This window comes from Panthera onca, chromosome A3 (assembly GCF_046562875.1).
Source record: "Panthera onca isolate mPanOnc1 chromosome A3, mPanOnc1 haplotype 2, whole genome shotgun sequence".
NCBI classification, from domain to species: domain Eukaryota; kingdom Metazoa; phylum Chordata; class Mammalia; order Carnivora; family Felidae; genus Panthera; species Panthera onca.
The window spans coordinates 106,416,502-106,443,525 of record NC_138341.1 but is presented as its reverse complement, the minus strand read 5'-3'; the positions used below and the strand labels follow the sequence as shown (position 1 = coordinate 106,443,525).

The window sequence follows — 27,024 nt, the reverse complement described above, 5'->3', positions numbered from 1 at the left end:
CTGTATTCAGGACAATCAACCACAAAATCAAGAACAATTAATGTAGCCCTGAGATTATGACACATTACTAACTCCTTGAAGATCTGACACCATAGGATAATCACTTCAAATAAATGACATTTCTGAGAGGTTAACAATGTCAGAAAGCTTTGGGTTTCATGTCAGTGCTCCAAAAATGTATTTAGTATTGATACCATCAAGTATCAAGGGAACCTTTCATTACCTGAAAAGTTAAAACATGACCACCCTGGAATGGAGAAGTACCAGCTGAGGTTGTGAACTTCAAGTTTTAAAAACAAGTAAAGTGTGGATCTTAACAAAGGATTACAACAACAGATCAGCAGCTCATTTCAAAGTCTGCATAATGATTCACTGCAACAAACTTCAGAAAGTGTAAAAGAAACAAGTGTACTCTAAACCTTTAACTAAAGGAGATAGAGGTTGGTCACAAGGTCTGCCAACATTTCTGCATGTCTTCTTTACTTTAAGGGAAACTTCCACTTTAAAATGAAGATTTATTGCAACATAAAAGAGGCATTAATCCAAAATTCAGGAAAAATTTTAATTTCTTATTAGCAAGCTTATCTTAAACATGAAAGCTTATCTTAAAGAAAAAAAGAATTAAAAGATTATAGAAAGAAAAATTACATCAGGGAACTGTATTTTGATATGCAAAAACACAATAGAAATTATTTAAGTTAAATATTTAAAAAATGGAGATAGCTACCAGCTTTTGTTCTACCATTATTAGCTGTGCTACTTTGGGCATGTTATTTAACCTCTCTGAGCCTCAGGTTTCTTAGTAACATAGAGATAAATAGTTCTCTCTAGAGTCGTTATGAAACTAAAATGTATATAAGTGCCTAACAATTATAGGTTGAAGTAAATGCTTAACTAAATGTTAGTTATTATCACCAAAAGAGTAGCAGAAGGAAAGCAATAATAAAAAAAAGAACTAACCTTACCTTTGAGACGGAAATAAAGTTGTCAATATAATAGAATACAAAAGACTAATTTTTATAATTATCAAATTAAAATATGAACATTAACTGAAACACAGTTAACTAACAGTCAACTAACAGCTTTTGCTGTTAGTGACTTAAACATAATGCTTATTCTTGACCATGGTGGGAGTCTGGTTTACCTCTAGTCTAGTGAAAAACCATCACCCATGGGTGCTCTATGAGCAGCTACTGTTTTCCTGCCCTGGACAACTAAGCTCATCTGCCTGGAACAGAAGGTTCAAGTACATACTCATTACACTGACTTTCCCAAAGAGCATGCAACTGAAATACCTATCGCCTGGCCTATGTAGTATTACACAGACGATGTAATCTGATCTAATCTAAGGCCTTTCCTTTCCTTGACTTCTACATCTCAGCTGTAAAATGCAATGTGTTTATAATCCCCTATCTTGATAATTCTGAAATCTTATTTTCTGTTCAAAATACCTACAAAAAAAAAATCTCTTCTGAGATATACCCCTGGAAGAGTTACAGGCATGACTAAACACACGCATAAACACTTCAGAAATTCTTGCTTTCACTTCTTTTTAAATTTTATTTGCAAGGAAAAGAAATGAAATTATGCCTTACTAGCAGTGTTGGCAAGGCAGCCCTGATGAAAGTATATACCAATGGAGATCTGTGACCAAACACCAATCTGTATACGGAAATATCCAGAGGTGCCTGGGTGGCTCAGCCAGTTAAGCATCTGACTTCAGCTCAAGTCATGATCTCACAGTTGGTGAGTTCAAGCCCCACATCGGGTGAGCCTGAGCCCCACTTTTCTCTCTCTCATGGGATTCTCCTTCTCATGGGATTCTCTCTCTCCTTCTCTCTCTCTGCCCCTGGCTCACTTGTGCCCTCTCTGTCTCTGGAAAAAAAGAAATCTAGTAAAATGTTCAAATTGGGGAAATGTAGTATTCAGGATGTTAGACTTTGTAAAAATGAAGTAAATACCCAAAGAACTTTCAAGAATAGGGTCAAGCTGCCCTGGAGGTCTGCCAATGAGTCAGTACAACCTAAGATGCGTCTCTCTTCATTTGGCTTCCAGGACCCCCTACTCCTCCAGCTCCTTCCTACCTCACCTGCTTCTCTTTTTCCTCTGTTGGAACTAGCTCTTTCCTTCTACATGTTAGACTTCCCTGGTTCCCAATCCCCATAACACTTCTCTGGCACACCCTCCCTAGGCTATCTCAATTCCTCCCCTTCTTTTAAATACCATATACAGTGATGATCCTCAAATGTATATCTCTAGCTCAGCTCTATTTGGTTTTCTATTGAACATCTTAAACTTCAACCCTTTGGTCTTCTCCATATTCTTTCTTTCCATCAAATGCTACAGCCAATCTATAAAGAAATCCTTTTGGATATTCCAGCCAAATGTAGTATCTCAACTCCAATCACTCATCACTGCTGCTGCTTGTCCGAGCCACCATCATCTCCACTTGGGACTACTACATTAACCTCTTAACTTCTTGTTTCCACTTCTGACTTCCTACAGACAAGTTTTCATGTAGCAGCCAAAGCAATTCTTTCAAAACATAAACCATATCATGTCACTCCCCTACACAAAACCTTCCAGTAGCTTCCTTCCTATCATACTAATATCTAAATTCCTTGTCATGGCCAAGAACACCCTGCATGGTCTGGTCCCTAGCTACCCCTCCAGTTCTGTTTATCTTGAGTATCTCACTGGCTATCATATGGTTCCTCAAATAAGCCAAATACACCCCTGCCTGCACATGCCATTTGTTCTGCCTGGAATGCTCCTCCTCTATGGCTTGTTGAAATTCACTTTCTCAATTTGTCAAGACATCTAGTCAAACAGTCCTTCCCTGCACATCCTATATAAAAGAGTGCCTCTCACAATTTTCTACACTTTTATCCTGCTTTCTTTTTCTTCAAGTCCTTACTGCCACCAGACATTATTTTCCATTTTACTCTCATTACTATTTATCTCCTTCACTAAAATGTAAATTCAATGGGCAGCCAGGTCTTTATATTCCTTATTTACTTGTATCATTTATCTACATCACTGTCATCTAATTTTTATAATGTTTATTTATTGTTGAGAGAGAAAGAGAGTGAACACACAAGTGGTGGAAGGGCAGGGAGAAAGAAGGAGACACAGAATGTGAAGAGGCTCCAGGCTCTGAGCTGTCAGCACAGAGCCCGATATGGGGCTCAAACTCATGAACCGTGAGATCATGACCAAAGTCAGATGCTTAACTGACTGAGCCACCTAGGCGCCCCTGTATCACTGCCATCTAGAACAAGACCTGGTACATGGTAGAAACTCAAATATTTCTTGAATAAGTACATTATTCTGAAACCCTTTTAAAAGATTAATTGATAGCATTAGATTAAAAAAAATTTTAGAGAGAGAGAGTGTGCACACAAGCAGGGGAGAGGGGTGGAGGGACAGAGAGAGGGAGAGAGGGAAAGAGAGAGAGAGAATCTTAAGCAGGCTCCATGCTCATTGCAGAGCCTGAAGCGCGGCTCAATTCCACAACGCTGGGGTCATGACCTGAGCCGAAATCAAGAGTTGGACACTCAACCAACTGAGCCACCCAGGGGCCCTAACAGCATTAGATTTAATAAAGTATAAAATAAAATAGTATAATCTGAAGTGAAATATTCTTTAGGCCACTCAATCATGTGTGTGTGGAATTTTGTCTCATAATTTTTATTTATGAGTTACAGTTTTTAAATTTTTACTATTTAAAATAATTCTAGAACTATACTTTAAAACTTGTTTTAATACATAAAACAATCATTTTTTCCTTTTTTTGGACTTTGTTTCTTCGCCATTCCTAAAGAATACTGGACCAACGACTTTTTTCCTTCTTCTTTGATAAATATTTCAAATATATATAATTTACGTTTACATAAATAGTATGAGTCAATGATAAATTTGTTATTAAAATATTTCATTATAATAGATTTCTCTCTACCTTATCAAAAAAGCACTCAATCCATTCACACTGGAAATAGTAGCTGTAAATCTACATTTTAGATGGAAAGACTATATTCAGTTAACCTTTAGATTTGTGAATCCATCACAAAGTTAATTGTTTAATTCTTTTAACTCAAATCATGCTGTGAATTCACGGCAGGTACACCAAACGACTGAAATGTGAATAGGCCAGCTGCATTTCCAAGAAACACATCATCAAATGTGTCTCCTGCCCACTAATTAGCAAGGCTTACACCTGATTTCACTGGACTCAAACTACTAAAAGACAAAAACAAGTTTACAGCAAAAATGTAATTGCAATGACATGACTTCCAAATGGAATAACTCATTCTAATAGCCCAAACCATGAACTAGTAAGTATAATTGTCCAGCTCTAAATAGCAAATGGGCAGAAATGGATTTGATTCAAATGATTAAAAAGGTGGAGGCTTGAGAAGTAATGGCTTTAACAGAAATCTCTCTCCAGGGGTTTGTCAACACATTCATCTTAACAGACGCCATCAGTTTTCCTGTCCAAGTAATTGGTAATTCGTTACCTTATGTTTTTGCAGTCACAGTTGTTTCAGAAAAGTAATTGCTACACCTCCTTGCCTACCTTCTTTTTTCCCTTGTAAAGGGAAGAGACAGAGTATGCACAAGCATTGGGGGAGGGGCAGAGACAGAGAGAGAGAATCTCAAGCAGGCTCTGTTCACAGTGCAGAGTCCCGACTTGGGGCTTGATCTCACGACCCTGGAATGATGACCTGAGCCAAAATCAAGAATCGGCAGCTCAACCGACTGAGCCACTCAGGAAACCCTTACACAGTTATTTTTAAACTACAAATACTACTTGTGTGTATCTTTTCAGAATTTAAAATTTTCCTCTATTTCCCTCTTTCTTTTGAAAAATTATATCATTAACAGCTAATAAATGTAGATGAAACAACAGAATTAGAAATTCACCATTCTGGAACACACTGTGAAATATTTGGTTCGGGTAAGATCATCATTTGGTTCAGGTAAGATCATCAACGCCATGTATCACCCCATAGATTATATGCTAATCACAAAATGGGGTCTTTTCTTTACAATGGAGATGTTTAATGTCATCACCTTAAACAAGTGCTCAAACTCAACATCACTAACGTGTCTTAATACGTGTGATAATATTTGTCTTTTGGTAGAATACAATTTAAGTCACAGGATCACCTATGAAGTACTCTTGGCCATAAATGTCTAACCTGAATCATGTCTCTAGACCAAAATTCAAGTTGCAGAAAATATAAGAATAAATTAAATGTTCCTACAGAGAAACACCTAGGCAAATCCCCAGCCTGTTCTCTTCAGAGTATCAATGTCATGAAAAAAAATGGGGGACTATTTTCTAGAATGAGGGAGACTAAAAAGTATAGCTACCAAATTCAATTGGTGAACCCTGATTATACCCTGGTTCAAAATGGGAAATAATGAAAAAGATTTTAATATACTTAAGTACTGAAGGGTAAAGTATCATGATGTCTACAACTGATTTTCAAATGACTCAGCAAATTAATAACAATATAAAATATATGTATGTCAACACCAGCATACATAGACAGACCCAGATATGTTAACATGTTATCTGTTGATTCTAGATGGTCAGTTCATGGGTACTCAATATCCTAGCCTTTCATCTTTTCTATTTGTTTTAAAAAATTCAAAATAAAGGGGTGGCACCTTGGTGGCTCAGTTGGTTAAGCGTCCGACTTCAGCTCAGGTCATGATCTTGTGGCTCCTGAGTTTGAGCCCTGCGTCGGGCTCTGTGCTGACAGCTCCAAGCCCAGAGTCTGCTTCGGATTCTGTGTCTCCCTCTCTCTCTGCCCTTCCCCTGCTCATGCTCTCTCTGTCTCTCTCTCTCTCAAAAATACATTTTAAAATAAATAAATACATTTAAATAAAAAATTCAAAATTAAAAGTAATAAGCTTTTGCATTTCAGGTCCAACATGTACAGCACCTGGCTCTTGAATGACGTCCACTTTGCCTACACTGATTTGAAGTGTTTCACCGTTCCTTGCAAATGTCTCCCATTCTGAGTCAGTCTGCTGGCAGGACGGACACCAAGGGGCATAACTATAAAAGAAGAATAGCTAATCAATATCATCAACATATGAAAAAAATCTGTAAAACAAAATAGAGAAATAAGTTTTTAACTAAAGGGAAGCACAAGAGCAAGCTTTTCCAAAGACACTTGATATAGATAAACAGAAGCATATTTCCCTGCTAGAACCTAATGTATGAATATCAATTCCCCAGGAAAAACTTAGCCAAAGTTTAAGAATATTTTCACAAATTACTACAATACATAAGATATTTTATTTCAAAGTTATTCTTACAACGAACCCAAATTATACTACTTTCCAGATAGGTTATGATTTTTCAGGGTCAAACTATTTTGAGTGCCCCACTAATGGCAGACAATTTTCACAAGGGCCTCTTTAAACTAGGCAAACCAGTTGCAGACCCATCAATGTGAGATCTGATGGACAGAAGATGTATTGCCAGTGGGTGCCCCCAAATGCAAATCATTTCCAAAGATATGTGGCAGTCTGAAGCATTCTCAGAAAGTAGAAGCTATAGGCTAAGCTGGATAAATGACACTTTCTTAAATAGAAGAGGAATTAGAAATAAACACTTGGGACTTCAACCAGAACTCTGTTTTTTTACATTATTTTTTTTCATTCAACAAACATGATCTAAGCACCATTCTAGAAACTGAGGCCACAACTGTGAACAAGACAAACGTGGTACCTCCTTCCTCCTTGTGGACTGAATCACCCACAGATGAAAAGAGGTAAACATAGGGGTAACGACATTCCAAGTGGCAAATGCCATGACTCAGAATGTGGATGCTATGGGACACTCAGGAGCTGGGTGATCTCAGAGGGCCCACAGAGAAAGGAGCATCCATGCTAAGATCTAAAGTAAGAGTAACGGCCAGAGAGGGCTCAGGGAATGTTCTAATCTAAGCAGAGAGAACAGTAAGTGTGAAGGATCAGAGTACTGACAGGACAGGATGAAGGCATCATTCACAGCCTTTAAAAATGTTGTATGAGGAGTTAGGACTTTATTCAAAGCTCCATTACCTCTACTCTAAAAAAGTGAGAATCATAATCAGATTTACATTTTGGAAAAGTCACCTGGCAGCTCTTTGGATAATGGATCAGGGAAGGATAAGATGGAAGGAAGCAAACTGGAAGGTTAGGCTGTCATCCTGGCAATATGTTAAGGGCCTCGCTTTGTTCCTATGATCCTAGAAAACATCATAAATAGGTCATAAAGCTCTAACACAGCCAAGATTTTATTTATTTATTTTTTTTTTATTTTTTTTTATTTTTTAATATATGAAATTTACTGTCAAATTGGTTTCCATACAACACCCAGTGCTCATCCCAAAAGGTGCCCTCCTCAATACCCATCACCCACCCTGCCCTCCCTCCCACCTTGCCCTCCCTCCCACCCCCCATCAACCCTCAGTTTGTTCTCAGTTTTTAACAGTCTCTAATGCTTACAGCCAAGATTTTATATGCAGGTGTTAAAATAGGAATCCAGAAAAGATTCCTGTTTAGAAATATAGTGGATTGAATAGTGTCTCTTAAAAAGATACATCCAACTCCTAAGCCCCCATACCTATGCATATGATCTTATTTGGAATAAGGGTCATTATACATATAATTAAATTAAGGATCTTGGGGTGTGATTATCCTGGATTTAGGATAGGTTCTCATAAGAAGAAGGAAGTGTGACACAGAGAAGAAGGAAGGCCATGTGAAAACATAGTCAGAGATGGGTGTTATGCAGCTACAGGCCAAGGGAAGCCACGCTGGCCACAAGAAGCTAGGAGAGGCATGGAACAGACAGTCTCACAGAGCCTCCAGAGGAAGCCACCTTGCCAACATTTTGATTTTGGAATTTGGGTCTCCAGAATTGTGAGAGAGTAAATTTCCATTGTTTTAAGCCACTAAGTTTGTAGTAATTTACAGTTGTCCAAGGAAACTAATACAGAAAGGAAGATAAAATTTGAAATAAGAAGAGATTGAGATCAAATATGCCTTATGAAGATTTTAAGAGTTGGTCGAGCTATGCTTATTATAAACTATTGTTAACAAACAGTAACATGTGCTGGAAATCCATTTTAAAGTACTAACATAGGACACAAGTAAAAGGAAAATATTTACAGAATAATGTCACAAAAATACATTAGTACAAATGGAGAGATATTTTGTTTTGCTGAATAATACCCAGATGGAAAAAGCAGTAAATAAAATTAATCAATGCTCACAAAATAGGACACAATGTTCACAATGCTCACAAAAAAATCACTGGACACTGAATATTTTGGGATGCCACCAACTAGGCATACTTTAAAAATCTGCTTAAATGGGGTGCCTGGGTGGCTCAGTTGGTTAAGCATCCAACTTTGGCTCAGGTCATGATCTCACAGTTTGTGACATCGAGCCCCGTGTCAGGCTCTGTGCTGTCAGCTTGAAGCCTGGAGCCCACTTCAAATTCTATGTCTCTCTCTCTCTGCCCTTCCCTGCTCATTCTCTGTCTCTGTCTCTCTCTCAAAAATAAATAAACATTAAAAATTTTTTAAAAATCTGCTTAAATCTGTTTAAATTACACTTTAAAAATCCTCAACTCAAGTCAAAATACTGAGTGGATAAATGCAATAGGTATTTTTAAAAGACTTGATATCACTGATTGTTTACATACAATGGGTGAATATTAGAGTAGGTAAATTATTCCACCAAGGGGTAGAGGGCAGGAGATATAGATGAACCAAGATTGGCTGTATGTTGGTACAACTGATAAATCTGGATGATGGATGATGAGGGTTCATTGTACTACCCCTATTTTTGTGTATTTTTTAAATTTTCCTAATAGCTTTTGTCTGTCGTCTTATTAAAGTATAACTGACATATAACATTACATTAGTTTCAGGTACAACATAATGATTAAATATATTTTTTAAAAGACTTGATTAAATGGAAAGATATGCCAAGTTCCGGATGGGCAGGCTCAACATTGTGAAAATGTTGATTCTTACCCCTGATTTATTTTCCATTTTATTCCATTCCCGAACTATTTTTACAAAATATGGCATCTATTATTTTTATGTTAGGAGAAGAAAGTGGTGGGGGAGAAAGAGAGGTAGGAAAGAATGTCTGCCAAAGAATGAGACAGGAACACCTGGGTGGCTCAGTCGGTTAAGCGTCTGACTTTGGCTCAGGTCATGATCTCACAGATCATGAATTCGAGGCCCACGTCAGGCTCTGTGCTGACAGCTCAAAGCCTGGAGCCTGCTTGGGATCCTGTGTCTCCCTGTCTCTCTGCCCCTGTCTACCCACCTCTGTCTCTCTCTCTCAAAAATAAATAAACATTAAAAAAAAAAAAAAAGAATAAGACAAACACACATGCACACACAGGGAAAAAATGCCTTAGGAAAGGAAATAAAGGGGGAAAAAGTGTTAAATGATCAAATTCTGTAATAAGATTTAGGCACAAAGGTGCTGTTAGGTCATCATTTACAAACCCTTTTATCTCAACCTGGACGGAAGCATGCCTGTAAATGCCATGCAATACTCAATGCAATGACGCATACAAACCAACTTTCCTGAAAAACAGTAACAAACTGAAAGTGGGCAATATTTTGATCTTTCACATTATGAGGAGGTTACAGGGGGTTAAAAAGTCAACATGGTGGGTTGCATTTACTTCAAGACAAGTATTGAGATTAGGCCCAGCCCAGCAAGAGAAAGGGCTGTCCAAAGCAAGGCACACATTTCTCTGTCCAGCCAGGCCCCTAGATGCAACCAGACTTAAGCACAATTTTTCACCCTCTCTAAGGATTGTTCATACTTCTCTAGAGGGGTAGAATAGCCAATTCCAAGATGATTCTAAAAGGTCATTAATCTTCTCATTACATCTCACTGTCTAGTCCCTGAGATCCCAGAGATATATGTGGACCAGAAGACATGATCCAAGAACAATCCACTGACATCTTTGAACATAGCTGATTATAAACATGTGAATCTCTACATTTCCAGGGCATTGTATATACCTGGTGCAGTAAGTGCTCAATAAATATTTGCTGAATAAATAAATGAAAAAATTAAAAAACATATATAGTCTTTATTTGAGAAAAGTCATTTTCTATATATTTGAAAAACATTCAGGGGTGCCTGGGTGGCTTAGTTAAGTGTCCAACTTCAGCTCAGGTCTTGCAGTTCTTGAGTTCGAGCCCCACGTCGGGCTCTGTACTAACAGCTTGGAGCCTGGAGCCTGCTTCAGATTCTGTGTTTCCTGCTCCCTCTGCTCCTCCCCTGCTTTTGTGCACAAGCTCTCTCTCTCTCTTCCCCCCCCCCCCCAAAAATAAATAAATTTAGAAAAAAACCGTCATATGGTAGATGTTACTGGGCCAAGCAGTTGGTAAACTTTAGGAAAAAAGAGGACATTTATTATTAAGTATACTTTGACAGGCATTTCTGTGTATTAGATAAGAGTACTGCCAGGATTCAGCAAGACCAACCACAAATTAACCATGTGACTTTGGGCAGGCAGCTTAATACTCACTCCATGCCTCAGCTTCCTCAACTGCAAAATGGGATAATAACACCAGCTACCTTAGAAGGTTGTTGGGAGATTAGATGACTTATATAAAACAGGTACATGTTAAGAACAATTATTAATACCAATTACATTTGTAATACACTGTTTGGTTTCCAAGACACTTTTATGATACATTAGCTCATCTGAACCTTACAACCTCACTGTCAAACAGGGAATGCAGATTTAAAGGACCTAGCTTAAGGTCACCTAAGACCACACAGAGTAAGAACCCAGATGGAGCATTTAGTTTTTGTTTTGTTTTTTGAGGCGGGGGGGGGGGGGGGGTGATGCTTCAGGGGAAGAGGGAGAAAGAATCTCAAGGAGCCTCCATGCCTAGCACAAAGGCTGACTGGGGCTTGTTCTCATATCCATGAGATCATGACCTGAGCCAAAATCAAGAGTCAGATGCTCAACCAACTGAGCCACCCAGGCTCCCCCCATCTTTTATTTTTTACATACCAGTCCCTAGTCTCTAGACAGGCTATTATATAAAGTGAGATTTGGGTAACATTGATCCCTAGATATAAAAATGCCACTGAGGTTATTTTAGATATTCCATTTTTTATGTAGCTGCTACCCACTGGAGACTGAGGGACTATGAATGCCATTATTTCTGAGATTTAATCAGAGCTTTTTGTGTTGGAGTGCACCAACATCATTCATTAACTTAGTGCATTCTTTGGTGGTAGAAATAAGGCAGCTGAGTCTCTGGTGTGGGAATTGGCCCACTGTTGTTTCTGCTTTTCAAATTATTAGTATTCTTTTGTATCTGAAGGACGATGATTTAGACGGTAATTGAGAACCTACTACAGGAAGGTTCTTCAGGGACCAAACGAATACAAAGAAGAAAAGTCATGACTTTCATGTGCTAATGCACTCTCTGTGTCTGTGTAAGTACGTGTATATAAATGTAATCTTTCTGTAAAACGCATGATGAAAATCATCAGAAAGGACTGATCATGATCTTTATTTATATTATTTAAAACTAGTTCATAATGTCAATCTTCTAAGAACTATAAAAGGGTTGACCTGCCATAACTGTCTTTTACATTCAAATTAATCCTTCTTTCATTTAAGGGCCTCCAAAAGGAATTAGAACCTTTACAGTCATGAAAACTATATGACAGTATCTTATCTATTTAGGCTTTTCCCAGGTGCCAGGGGTATATAAAATTAGCAAGCTTCATAAACACATTTAAAATGCCGTACGGCTAAAACACAGACTTGAATATTAATCCAAGGTTTTTAACCACTTTGGGAAACAAAATTCTAAAGCATGTTTTCGTCATCCATGTTATGCAATTCATGCATAAATTATACTTAGTTTCTGTTATATGTAAGGTAGTTGAAGGCCTGTGATTACTTTGATTTCATGAACCAACTGAATTTGGTGTGAGATTTCATTAAGTACATGAAACACATCAGAGAAAGGAGTTAACTTAAATACATTTCGTAGAAATAAAATTTTACTAAAACTACATTTTTATTCTCCCAATAATGTGCAATTTTTCTTCTTCTGTTTTGGCTCAAATTTCACCAGTGTGTCCCCATACATTCTCTTTTCTCATCCATGCAGAGATGAGATGGACAATGACTGATACAGTCGATTTTCACTTAGAACTTATTTTGCCCAAAATGCTCAAAAGAATATGTGATAATGAAGATGAAAAGGTAAACTAGGGTCATTTTTCTATGCCTTAATACATGAAACTAAATCAAAATGTCTTAGCTGATGACTTAACTACATCAAGTGTCATTCTTATATCTGGAAAACATGGGAAAACTCATAATAATCCAAGAGTTGGAAGGCTTATATTTAATTTGACTTCTTTAGAAGATCATTTCTAGGGCATTTTATCATAAAATGTAGAGAAAAAATAAAAATGGATAACTCCACAAAAATCATGTTATGTGCTAGAGAAAATAGAATTCACTCCATGGGGGCTCCTTGGTGGCTCAGTGAGTTAAGCATTTGACTTCATCTCAGGTCATGATCTCAAGGTTCTTGAGTTCAAGCCCCGTGTCAGGCTCTGTGCTGACGGTTCAGAGCCTGGAGCTTGCTTCAGATTCTGTGTCTCCCTCTCTCTCTCTCCCCACTCACACTTTGTCTCTCAAAAATGAATAAATGTTAAAAAAAAATTAAGGAAAAAAAAAAAAAAAAAGACAAACCCTCAATGAAGGCAGGGACTGGTATATTGCTTATACCAAGCCAGAACAGAGCCTGGCAGGTCCTGGACCACAGTAAATATTTAATACATTAATGAACAAATGGGAGATGATAGTGACTCTCCTTAGTACCTAAGACAATACATACAGGTGTTACCTCAGTGATACACTTGAGGAAGCTCTTGATTAAAGGAACAACTAGTCTATTGAATAATAGACTGTAATAGACAGTAATTCGTTTACTTAAAGTATTTATTGAATGTGATAGTTATTAAGGCTCTGGAGATAAACAGGAAAAAGAAAAAATTTCTTTCTCTACTGAAAAGCTTATTGTCTAGAGGAAGAATCAGAGAAGCATATAAATAAATTTATAATTACGAGTTGTGATAAGGGCCAGGCTAGGTACAAACAAGGCAAAGTGAGAATTTTCCTGGGTGGTTGGGGTGCAGAAAAGGCAGAGCACCTGTATGAGTGGTGAAGAGTGTCAGGAATGAGCATATAGCAATAATGCTCCTCATCTGGAGAATCTAGAGACGATAAAACCATGGGTGGGTTGTTGAATCCCACAGGGAAAAGGCCTCCCTTAATGGTGCACCCTTTATGGTGCTGGCCAGCTGACAGCCTAAGCATGAACCGGCCAGGCTTTGTACCTTCCTCCCCTAGGTCCCTGCTATTCTCCTAGGTTTGCAGCAGGAACTGCAAAGCTCAGGCCTGCGTTCTAGTTCTGGCCTTGCCAATCACTTCCTAAGGATCTGGCCTTGGCCAAAGCTTTAACCTTTTCAAGTTTCATCTCCCCTAGTTAATGAGAATGCTAACTCTGCACCAGATTGCTGGGATGATGAAATAAGACAGCATTCAGGACATGAAATGGAAGCAATGTAACTGTTTACTGTGACTGAGATGATGATGATCATAGAGGTGATAATGTGGATAACCCTTTGTGGAAACAATCTGAAATTAAATACTTCTATGTTCACTTATGAGCTATTCTTTTTCGTGTTTTTAAATACCCATAACAGTACCCAGGGCAGTAGTTTTCAATCAGAGACATTTGGGAATGTGCATAGGGAATGGAGATGATTAAAATTTTTTTGATGTCACATGAACACTAGAATGTGATGGGTAGAGGCAGTGATGCTGACGGTTCTGCAACAGGCAGGCCATCCCCACATATCAAAGAACTGTCCAACCCAAGATGCCAACAGTGCCCTGATGAGAACCACTGCTGAATGCCTGACAGAGAAGAAGCATTCAGGAAACATTTGCTAAATAAATGAATGCTATATCTGCTATTTATTTCCTTCAGAGCACAGTAGATTGACTGTCCCTTGTAATCAAAGAATGTCGTTCATTCATTTTCATCTTCCAAGACCCCCAAGTCTAAACTTGAAACATAACAAGCATGTAATGACTATCTCTTAAACATTCAATCCACACATCACTATACTCTATTAAACTTCAAAAAATTATGACTATCTGACAAGCTAAGGTGATGCTGCTTGAAGACATTCTCTTCGGGAATAAGAAGGATTTTGGAAAAAAAGTACTAAAACTTAGAGGTTCTAAGGATATAAATGAGGCTTCCCTCCATCACAGTGACTAATTTAAATTAGAATCAAGTCAGAAAAGGTAGTATTTTATAAAGATCTATAAGCTTTACAGAGGTAAATTAACCCAAAGATATACTTTTCTTCTGGATATCAGTTTAAAAGTAGGCAGGTCAGGGCCCCTTGGGTGGCTCAGTTGGTTGAGTGTCTGACTTGATTTCAGCTCAGGTCATGCATGATCCCAGGGTCATGGAATCGAGCCCTGAGTTGGGCTCCATGCTGAGTGTGGAGCCCAGTTAAGATTCTCTCTTTCTTGGGGCACCTGGGTGGCTCAGTCGGTTAAGTGTCCCAACTTCGGCTCAGGTCATGATCTCATGGATAGTGGGTTCAAGCCCCACGCTGGGCTCTGTGCTGACAGCTCAGAGCCTGGAGCCTGCTTTGGATTCTGTATCTCCCTCTCTCTCTGTCCCTCTCCTGCTCACACTCTGTCTCTCTCCCAAAAATAAGTAAACATTTAAAAAACTAAAAAAAAAAAAAAAAGATTCTCTCTTTCTCTCCCTATGCCCCTCTTCCCTGCTTGTGCTCTCACTATATATATAATAAAATAAAATAAATATTTTTTTAAAGAAGGCAGATCAAAATTAAGCTACTTGGATATCTACTTATTTCTTTGGGGTGGGGGGGGGGAACACCAGAAAAATATATAGAATGTACATTTTTGTGTGTCAAAAGAACAAAAGCGGTATTCTCAAGAACTGATACAATGGGAACCAAAAAAGTTTAAAATAGTAAAAGGTTACAAAGTAACTGAATAAAGGATAGTATGAAACAATGGAAATAGAAAAAAAGAAAACTTCAGAAGGTATTCTAAAGATTATATGTACTCTTTCCTAATCCTGAGAAAGGGCAAACTTTTCATCAGAGGTTAGGATGAGAAAAGTACAGCAAGCCAATCATAGAGACATGGCAGAAATAGGGATTAAAATTATAAAACAATATATGAAAGCAAACAAGAAGAGAAAAACTGAATATACAACAAGCATTAAAGAAAATGCAAATAATAATGGGATAATTTTTCAGATTTTTTAAAAAAAGTTTTCAGAATTGAAATGGTGAATTACTACAAATATATTTTAACTGATATTTCCCCTTAACAGAGTAGTGCTTTTTAAGCATTGAAAATTCAATTGCAAGTTTCCAAAACAATTGACTGTTTTTAAAACAAAGAAAATATAACAAATTAAATTTCATAACAGGAGTAGAAAACACTGCTAGGTCCTTAAAAACAACTGAAATTATCAATACCAGTATAACCAAAAATTGTATTATAGGAGCTTTGTATGAAGTGGGATATGAGAAAAAAATCCCAGAAGAGAAGTAGGATATAAGCAAATGAACAAATAAAGAAATGTCATTCACAGTAATGTCAAATTTTTCATACTATCAGAAAGTCTCCTAATTGCTTCTTTAGAAAAGTTAAATGCATCATCTGTAGACCCCTCACAATCTCCATTTATTATGATCTGTTTACTTGAAAAAAGTGTTGAAACGGTAGCTAGTATTAACACATTTGGCTTTTCTCTGTTCTATACATCAGCAAAAAGATTCTGATAAGGCTATTTGAGTGAATTCTTAGAAATTTATGGTAGGCCTGTAGTGGTTGAGAATATAATGAATTTTCTATTTTTTTAAGAAAAAATAGAAAATTTGTGAAAATAGAAAATAAGAAAAAATAGAAAATTTCCTCCCTTTGTGAAAGGGAGGAAAGGGGGTATCACAAACAGATAAGAGCAACAATATTTCTTCAGGACTTAGGTTCTATTATGTAGAAAAAATTTGGATACAATGGTTTAAATCTTCTTTCCTTTAGAGCCTCCCTTCATAGTGACTTATTCTGAAGTGTACCCAATGAAAAGGGAACTTCTAAAATGATCTTAGGCACAATACAGCTTACTTCTGGGTCCTAAGTCCCATCTTTCATCACAGCCCAACATATTCCATGCGATGGACACATGGCAAGTTTAGATCAATTGGTTACTATGTCTGGGCTTGAACATTTATGAAAAGTTTAATTTGACAGTCGACGTAGCCAAACATACAAGTTGTTGGCTGTTGCACGTTTACAAGCTTCACATGGCTTACACTCACCTGAGCTTTAGCTTGTTTAGTTCTTTTACTAAGAAAAAAAAAAAAAATAGAGAGATGGTTATTCCAAAAAGGAGCTATAAAGGAGTTGAGGCCTTTCTGTTTTGACCTTCATCATGTACATACACAAACTCAGTTTTAATCAGAAAACTGGCATCTAGAAAGCTCCACCGTATAAGCACCTACTCTCAAAAAGAACTCTTTGTAGTACTAGCTGACAAAATGCAGTCTAAAATCTTACAATTATTACAAACATGACAGTCTTGAATAAAGCTCCACTTACGTTAAAAGCTTCTCTCTTAAATGGAAAATGACCTCTTCATCTTCATCCTCCTTATACTAAACTCATTAAGTAGTTTAATAAGTGCTTCATGACTACATATTTCCTTAATCATTTCATTGGTTCATTATGACACCAAAGGCATTTTACTTTCAGGTCTTTCTATCACCTTCTTCGTGGACAAAAGGTAAATGCATGTTTGAAGGGGTAATGTGTACTATGTTCTCTGAACAGCGTAATCTGCTAAGGGACTTGTAACTTTGGGCCCTGATCTCACACTGAGGTTTTCACTCCATACGCATCTATTTGCAACTGAAATTGAGAAAATCAAAATGTGGTCTTGGACAAATAAAGGAAAGATCCAATTCTGTGTGTCTGTGTCCTCAAGGTAAGATTAATGGCAAAACAGTAGTGATCAAGTATATACATGATCTGAAACTACAGTCTAAGGAGATAAGGTATCATTTCTCCAGATGTTCTTCATACTCCCCACAAGCCCACCGTGATGGTCTCTGAAGCCTGTTCAAACATCCTCCCATGGTCTCCTTCAAGGCTTTTTCCAAAGGATCACTTTCTTCCTAGAAGTTAATTTTAAGCCATGTGCCTGTTCCTAACTCAAAACTGTATTTTCCCATCTCCTTCAAGCAAAGACACTATCCACAGTTTACCTTCTATTGTTCAAAAGGGGCGATGTACTAATGTCCCTTTCTTTATTACACTAGCACAATTATCTACCCAGAAATCTCTACCTCTAAAAATGATAAGGAATATCAACGTTTATTTGAAATCTTGTTCTAAAACTTCAAAAACACCCCCATCTTCCTGTTCTATTTTTCACAATGACATCTCGGAGAATTCAAAATGAAAACCAAAATACTTTGCACTAGCTGGTGTGCCCTTCACGGTCTGTAATTATCCATTCAACAAATATCCTGCGTAGCCCGTGCTACGTATTTGTACTGCGCGTTATCACTGAATGGCAGCCCTTTTCTCTTCGTACACACCTGTACCAAAAGCACGCGATTTTCTCACAGATTTCCTCCATTTCCCCCGACTCCCCTTGGCACGCTGCCCACCCCATCCCTCAACTCTTGCCCCCCGCCCCCACCACCAAAGGCAGGGGGCTTAGCAGGCGAGGGGGGCGGCGGGTGCGGAGAGAGGCGGGATGCTCCGCACCCGCAGCTGTCACCGCGGAGGGCCTGGCGCGCATGCGCAGCGTGAGCAGCCGGCCCCCGCGCGGCGGGCCGCCGGGCGAGCAGTGGCGGAGCCCAGCGGGCGGTGCGGACTCCACAGCGGCCCGCGCGGCTCTGGGAGGGCGGGGCCCAGGGGGGCAGTGTGGCGTGCGGGACGTGCGGGCACACTCACAATTTCAGCATCCACTCGCCCTCCATCACCAGCGTCCAGTTGGAGGCGGTCATGGGCCGCACCCAGCTCCGCTCCTCCGGCAGCGCGGCCTGCGCGGGGCCTGCCTCCTCCGCCACCGCGACCCGGGCGGCCAGGAGCGCTGTCAGCAGCGGGACCCAGCGCCCGCCCGCCATGTTGGCGCGTGGAGCGAGCCTCCTCGGCAGGGGACGTGGCGAGAGGAAGCGATGGGCCCGGAGCCTCGCTAGCTCGCAAGCCCGGGCCTTTCCAGGTAGTCGGAGGTGGTGCCGGGCCGCCCCGCCTCCGCCCCGCCGCACGAACAGTCCCAGCTTAGAAGGCGGGCAGTCAGCGCCGCCTCTTATCCGCCTGGTCCCGCCGAGGCCACGCCCCCTCCCGCCTCCCCCTGCCGTTGCCCCGGGTGTCGGTTGCCTGGGCAACGGCCGCCCTTTCTTTCTGACACCACTCCCCCCTTCCCCCCCGAAAATAAACAGATGACCCAATGTTGCCTAAGTTAGAACAGGCGCCCCATGCACCCAGGCTCCAGTACTGAGGTTGGCGCGCGTGGGGTTTTCTAAAGAGAATCGCGGCCAGTAATTAAAAAATTCACCCCCTATTCAGTGGCAGCGAGAATAACAAGAATGGACTGCAAAGTAAACCTATTTATAATGAGGAGATGGGAGGGTGTTTGGCCGTGGCCTCTTGCTGGAAGGGAGAGGAAAATTTAAGTACTCTCTGCATGTGTATATTGAAGTATCACTACCTTATTGGAGATAATAGTGAAACCGGACTCTGCAATTGTATCTTTTATTAATTTAAATTTTAAAAGAAACTTTTAAAACATGAGTACTAACATAAAATGAGTCAGTGAATAAAAGACTACTGGCAGTTGGAATTACATGGGTCTCGCACGGCTCTTGGCTACAGTTCATCAGATCTAAAATGAAAGTAGCCTAAATGATTTCCAAATTTCTTTGCAGATACACATTAGATGCATCTATACCTTGAGATCACCACACCCTGAGTGTGTATGACTGAGTTACAATTAGAAGGTGACTGAGCTTTTTCAAAGTGTGCTTTATAAAAATTTGCTAGCTGTGCAAAGCATAAAACTGAGTAATGTGGTCAATACATGGTGAAAAATTGTGATTTCTATCCTGGGCTTACAACAAAGACAGCTATAAAACTAACAGTACTGCAGGGCATATGAGATCAATCTCCAATCAGTACTTATAGGAGAGAGAGGTTTAATTTTGCCTTCAGAGAAGATCTTACTTTAATAAGGTGTTAATTGGTAGTATCTCAATTCTATGTGGAGCTAGCCCTTATAAAAATATAAGACATTTACAATCTATTGTAAATTTGGAAAATGTTCTTGCAATAAATGTTACTAAGAATCACTGTTATTGCCTACAGATCAATCCTATAAACTCATTAGAAAATATTTTGCTTATAAAAAGAAATTTCATACACAGGAATTCTATCATTCTTTTCAGTGAAACTTTTGTATATGATATGTGATTGGTAGAAAAAAGTCTTAAAAATAGAATCTGCTATTAAGGAGTAACAATTTTGGGGGCAGCTGGGTGGCTCAGTTGGTTAAGCATCTGACTCTTGATTTCAGCTCAGGTCATGATCTCATGGTTCATGAATTCGAGCCCTGGGTCAGGCTCTGTGCTAACAGCTCAGAGCCTGGAGTCTGCTCAGATTCTGTTTCCTCCTCTCTCTGTCTCTCCCCTGCTTGCACTCTGTTTCTCTAAAAAAATAAGTAAACATTTAAAAAAATTAAAAAAAAAGAAATAACAATTTTGTTAATTTTGTTGGGTGTGATAATGGTGTTATAACTATATTTTTAAAAGTCTTTATTGGTTACAGATAGTAAAATACTTATGTGTGAAACAATCTGGTGTCTAGAATTCACTTAAAAATACTCCAGAAATAAAATTTGGGGGATGGAAATAGGATGGATAAACATAAGTGATACAACATCAATCTGTGCTGAAGCTAAGTTCATTTTTGCTTTTCTCTACTTTTGTGTATGCTGGAAAACTTGCAAAATTTAAAGTTAAAGAGAGTATCTGGAGGCACAAAGGAAACTCATTGCTGAAGCTCTTTCTCTTTCTAACATAAGACATGTATTCAAGGATTGCATTTCCTGGCTTTCAGAGTAAGTCAGTAGGAAGAAATATAGCAAGAATGTATGGGAGCAAAGGAGCAAAAGGGTTGCACAGAACAGGGTAAAGGCAACTGCTGTCCAGTGATTGGTATCTGAGCCTTGACACTTCTTACCTATGTGAGTTGGGGCTAAAACTAGTTACCACGGGGTTTCTGTTTAAATGCAGGTAATAATAGAACCTCCACATAAGGTGGCTGTGAAGTTTACATGGGGTAAATATAATGCCTAGAACATGGTTTATTAATAAAGTTTAATAAAACTTTAATTAATAAAGTTTATGTCTTGTTATCTGGAGGCAACAACATACTATAACACTTCTATCTTTCCTAGATTAATGTCAAATTTGCTTTTCATGGTACACAAAAGCCTTCACAATCCAGCTTCAGTCTTGCCCACTTTGCATGCTGCCATTCCCACAATCCTCTGCCCCATAGCTCTATTCCCCATTCCCCAGGCACATCAGGAATCTGCTGAAGTCTTTTGGAGTGTGACTTGAGGTCAGGTTGACAACCTGCTTCCCCTTTCTAGGGTTGAAGAGGGAGTTAAAATCCAAGTGTCCTTGTCTCCTTCCCCAGATCTGCACGTTTCTCACCCATGCATCACATTTCTGTCACAGGATATTGGCCATTCCTGAATTTACTGTGTAATCAACATCACATTAATCTAGTTATAGTCATTGTGTCCATAGACAACCTTGGTATGCTGGCATTTTTTGGGCAAAGAGTTAGCTCCCTGCCTGCCCCTTTTTGTAACTTCACTCCAGTTATCTCCTCTTTCAACACCCTTCCTCACCTACCCATTCTGGATGACAAAGTCTTTCGACAGAATCATGTGTGGATCTTTCTGAGTCCATGGCCCAGCAGCGAGAACCTGCCAAAGAACTAGTTTGCATGACTAGCACCTCCCAGAAGAGCAGGGAGGGGTACCCAGCAGTAATGATGCCACAGCCACTGTCTCATTATATCCATGACCTCTAAAATAATAATAATAATAATAATAATAATAATAGTAATAATAATAATAATGTACTTGTATGCCTTGTTGCTTTTCATTCTGCTCAGAACCCTCTTCTCTAGTAGCCTAGCAAATCATTATTCAGCCTCTATCATGTAGCTCACATTTTACCTCCATAGCCATAGAGAATTAGCTGCTATTTCTTCTCAGATCCAATAGCTTTTCTTCCATATAACTTGGCCACACCCCTCTTTTGTATTATAATTACATGCACTTATGACCCTCTTTCCCCACTACTCCAAAGTTTAGTGCTTTGCCTTATTTATCTTTGTGTGTCCCACACAGCAGAATACCCATCTCCTATGGGTGAAGGAGTAGGCAGCCTCCACATGGCCCCAGTATCTCTACCTCCTGGTGTTTAGGCCCTTGTGTAATTGTCTTCCCTCGAGTGTGGGCTGGGCCTAGTGACTCACTTCTAATAAACAGAAAAATGACAAAAATAATGGGATATCATTTCTGGGACAAGTTTACAAAAACTGGAACTTCCATCTCTTTATCTCTGGCTTGCTCACTCTGAGACTCTGTATGGAGAGCTCCATGTGACTAAAGGAGGCCTTCAGCCAACATTTCATGAGGAACTGAGTCCTTGATTCAGTAAGCTTGGGAGAACTTAATCTTGCAAATGAATAACCACGTAAGTGACCTAGAAGCAGATCCTTCCTCTCCTCTTGAGATGACTGAGCCTCATAAGTGACCCAAAGCCAGAGGGACAAGCTTAACTAGGTCCTCTAACCCACAGAGAGTGTGAAGAAATGTTTTTCTCTTTGTTTGTTTTTGTTTTGTTTTCTTTAGTTGGCTCTATGCCCAACATGGGGCTTGAACTCACACCCCCTAGATCATGAGTTGCATGCTTTCCTGACTGAGCCAGCCAGGTGCCCCATAAATGTTGTTTTAAGCCACCAAGATTTGGTTGGGGTAATTTGTTACACAGCAATAGGGAACTAGATCAGTGCTCAATCCTTTTTATGTGTAAAGTACCTACTGACAATTTTAAGAAGTTTGGTCCCTGGTACTGGGAGAAAGAGCTTTTACCACTAGAGCAGCTCAAATGGTGATACTGTGGGGCAGCTATAGTCACATGAAGTATACGGTTCCTACCCAGAAAAGGAATTTTTTGGACTGTGATGAGGGGACACTATAGCAGGAGAGAGAGAGAGAGGAAGAATGTGATAGATGCCTATCCAATTCCCTTCTCTTTCTCAGCCTGCAGAGGAGTATGCTTCTACACCCCCTATGCAGTGTAAAAGTTCTGGCTAATGGGCTGCAAGCCAAAAGGATATGTATATACCACTTGAAGACTGAAGCATTTAATCTCTAATGTGAGACCCTCCAGTAGAAGCAGGAAGCTCCTACTGTCAAACTTTTAGAGAAAAGACACAGTCTAGGAATCTACAAGACCAGAGAAGCCTAGGTTGCTAAAATGCCCCACGGAGAACTGTTGCCCCTGAAGGTCCCCTGGATTTTCAGTGGATTTTACATTGGCAAGAAATACACTGTCATTATGAGAAAATTATGAGAAACCTATTCAGGTTAGCTATTACTCCATAACTACCTCAATATCAAGTCTCATGGTTTTGAGGGCTGATGGGCATGGTTGGGTTGTTTTTGCTTGGGTTTCTGCATATGGTGAAAGACATTTGGAAGCTAAGGCTAGAGTTATTTGAAATCTTTTGCACTCTCATATCTGGTACCTGGTACAGAATGGCTGGAACAGCTGGGGACAGATGAGACATCTCTCCTATCCATACATCCTCTCCTTGTGGCTACTTAGGCTTTCCTTCATCATGACAGTCTCAGCGCTGTCATACTTTCTCTAGAGTGAGTTTCCAGAGACCTAACTGGAAGCTGCACTGCTTTTTAAGACTTCACTTCAGAAGTCTGAGAATGTCAGTCCACTACACTATATTGGTTAAACAAACCACTTAACTCCAGCCCAGATTAAAGGGAAGAGGACGTTACCCCATAACAAGAAGCAGGAAAATAAAGTGTGGCCATCTTTCATCTATCAAAAAGTCACCCTGAAAACTTGGAGTTATCACTGAAGGATCATGTAACCCAGTTCTAACTAACCCAGTATCTTCCTTTTAGGACTTGGTCAAGAATAGCTGAAGGGGTGTTTTGGGGTGATATTTCCAGAACGCAGCATAGGAACTACCTCTTCCCTTTTAACTTTTGTTAAAGTTGTATTAGGTATTTATTTGCTGTATTAGGTATTTATTTGCAAAAAAAATAGGTATTTATTTGCAAAAAAAATGTATTGGAAAAAATGGCTTTTAAGCATTGGGAAGCTATACTCTTTCATGCCGTTTTATTTAAGTACTCATGGGACTTCGCAGGATTTTTGTTGGGCTTATTCCAAAAAGATTCAAAAGAATGTAGTAAGATTTATATAAACATACTCATAAAGGTGAGCTATCTTTCATACTCTGAACTCTTTTTACACATTGAATAATTAATTTAAGAAAACAATTTACCAAGTGACATAAAAGTATATATTCCAATCCATATCTGCACATATATTTAGAAACTTTTAATGCATAATAGCAAGCAAAGACCTTCCTAAATTGGCAACTCAGGACTTGGTATCAAGAAGATAATGCAATGAGAGATAAAGAGAATATATTCAGATTACGAACTCTATAATAATAAGGTAAGTAAGTAATATACAACAGTTTCCTATTGAGGATGGTTAAACCAATATAGAAATATTAAATAAGCTATGTAGTGCTGTAAAATTAGCCCATGAGGTAATAATAGTACAGGAATTTAATTACACAAACAGATTTGCTAAATGCCTTACAGGAACAAGAGGTGGAGGGAAAATTTAAATAGGACACTTCCTAGAACAGATGGTAGGAGAAACCATGAAGAATGGAAATACATTGAATTATCCCAGGTTAGTGACTAGAAATGAATTCAGAAAAAGGATAAATCTCTACAAAATAGCAATCCCAGGACCACCGCTTGGGGAAAGAGAATCAACCAATTCTCTTGGAGCTAAGGAAGGCTACATACAAGAGAGATATATATAAACCAATTCTCCTCCTATACACCAGTAAGAATTAATTTTAAAACGTAATCTGGACAAGGGGAACCTGGCTGGCTCAGTTGGTTAAGCATTTGACTTTGGTTCAGGTCATGATCTCATGGTTTGTGAGTTTGAGCCTGGTTGAGCCCCACATCAGGCTGTCTGCTGTCCATGCAGAGCCTCCTTCGGATCCTCTGTCCCCCTGTCTCTCTGTACTTTCCCTGCTTGTGCTCTCTTTTTCTCAAAAATAAACATTAAAAAATAAATAAATTGGGATGCCTGGGTGGCTCAGTCAGTTAAGCCTCCAACTTTGGCTCAGGTCATGATCTTGCAGTTTGTGGATTTGAGTCCCACATCAGGCTCTGTGCTGACAGCTCAGAGCCTGAAGCTTGCTTTGAATTCTGTCTCAGTCTCTCTCTGCCCCTCCCCCATGCTCACACACACACTCTCTCTCTCTCAAAAATAAATATTTAAAAATAAATAAATAAATAAATAAATAAATAAAATATAATATGGACAATAAAAAGATAATATGGACAAAGATCTTATTGAAGAGCAATAAAAATTACCAGAAAAAAAAAGCTAAAGAAACATGCAAGACATATGAAAAAAACAGGACGGCTTTATATTATGGAGATGTCAATTTTCCCAAATTAGTTTGTAAATCTAATGCAGTATGATTCAAATAACAGCCTTTTATACAGATCTTTTATACAGAATTCTAAAAATTTGTCTTAAAAAGTTAATCTTGGGCACAGGATTTTGAAAAAGATCAATGATGTAAATATTGCCCCTTCAGGTATTAAAGTATGCTATCAAGTTACAATAAAATGGAGGTAAATAGGTAATAGCAAATAGGCAAATGAATCAGAGTAAAGATTCAAGAAACAACTATATATAGACGAATATATATGTATAAGGTGATATATTAGTTAGGAAAAGGTATACTTAGGCTGCAGTAACAAACAGTCCCCCAAATCTCAAAGGCTTAACTCACAAAGCTCATGTCTCTGCCACACAAATTCCATCTTGGATCTAAGAGATTCTTTAGAGAAGCTGAACCCTGGGCAGGGTTGACACAATACAAGCTGCTTCAATCTTATGGCTCTTGCATCTCAACATGAGTCCTCCTCTATGATCAATCATAGTAGAAAAAGAGAAAAGTAAAAGGCTTCAAGAAGCTTTTTTGGCTTCCTCAGTCCAAAAGCTGCACATAACAGTTTGACTCATAGTCCATTGGCCAGGACTAATCATAAGACAGCCTAATTTCTAGGAATGGTGGTTGTCCTTAGAAACTGAAGATTAATGTTACACTAATAATGTCCACAAATGGCACTTCAAATCAGTGAGAAACATTAGACTAATGCACAGTAGTGCTAGGAAAACTTCCTCTTCATCTCTCTCTCTCTCTATGTATATATATATATATATATATATATATATATATATATATATATATGCATCTCTATCATAATCTAAACACCAAAATAGATTTCAGATTCACAAATGAAAAAGCACAAAATAACAAATGCTCTTTAAAAAGTTTTGGGAGGATACTTCTAGAATCATTGGTGGGCAAAGTCTTTTTAAGTAACACATGAAACATTGAGGTCATAAAAGGATTCTGATAAGTTTGCCACACAGTAAATATAAAATTAAGCCAAATTGGGCAAAATGATCTGAAATATACACAAAGGTTTCATATCCCTAAAATTCAAGAAGTTCTACTAATAATTAAGAAAAAGAAGTACAACCCAAGAGGAAAATAGAAAAGATTATAAATAGCCAGAGAAGAATAAATGAAAATGGCAGATGAATATGAAGAGTTGCTTGAGCAAAATGCTCATCACGAAAGTATATTTTATAGTTACTAATATAGTTTATTTGGTGATTCCCAATGATTCCTCTTTGGATTCAATCAAGTGTGATTAGAATAAACCACGCCAGTTTCATAAACTCCCCAGTGGACTCTAAATACTTTCCTTTTGTAACTACTCGCCTTCCTCACTTAAAAAAGAAATGTTTATTTTTTTATTTTTGAGAGAGAGAGAGCTAGAGATTCAGCGGGGAGTGGGGGTGGGTAAGGGGAAGGGAGAGAGAGAGAGAGAGAGAGACAGAGAGAGAAAGAGAGAGAATCCCAAGCAGGCTCTGGGCCATCATTGGCACATCATTGATGCGGGGCTCAAACTCAGAAACTGTGATCATGGCCTGAGCCAAAACCAAGAGTCTGACGCTTAATGGACTGAGCCACACAGGTGCCCCTCACCCTCCTCACTTTTCAGTTATATTCTCTGATTACAGGATATTCAGGAACCTGGCATGTTTGTATCAATTTTAAAGTAGGATTAAATGAAAACTGGGAAAGAGGTATGCATAATGTTTATTCTATAGCAGTTGTATGCCACAAATCTAGCAAACTGTACACAAAAGGGAAAATAACATTAATGAATCCAAGTATAACACTTGCCTATAATGCTTGGTGATCTCTACTAATCACTGGGCCTAGAGATTTCATTCAACAAATTTCATGGAGCCTATATTGTGTATAGGTCTTATGCTAGATTCTGTGAGAGCAAGAGAGGCATGAGTCTCTGTTCTTAATGTGCAAGGCATTGACTGATAACACATTAAACAATAAAATTTAAGTAATGTTCAGAAAATACTAAGTTTTAGATGGTGTAGAGCATTTCAGAATAGGAA

At 38.7% G+C, this 27,024-nt stretch overlaps 1 protein-coding gene across 1 annotated transcript in view; it reads right to left on the bottom strand.

Moving 5' to 3' along the window:
* The window catches only part of TMX4 (thioredoxin related transmembrane protein 4), a 44,849-nt gene extending 26,362 nt beyond the window's left edge, over window positions 1-18,487 (bottom strand). Inside the window, exons 1-2 of the mRNA XM_060612371.3 lie at window positions 18,113-18,487; window positions 5,955-6,070 (exon numbers count right to left, since the gene is read on the bottom strand). Of these exons, the coding sequence (XP_060468354.1) occupies window positions 5,955-6,070; window positions 18,113-18,285 (289 nt within the window). The 5' untranslated portion in view covers window positions 18,286-18,487. The remainder of the gene's footprint in view (window positions 1-5,954; window positions 6,071-18,112) is intronic.
* Between the last annotated feature and the right edge of the window lie 8,537 nt (window positions 18,488-27,024).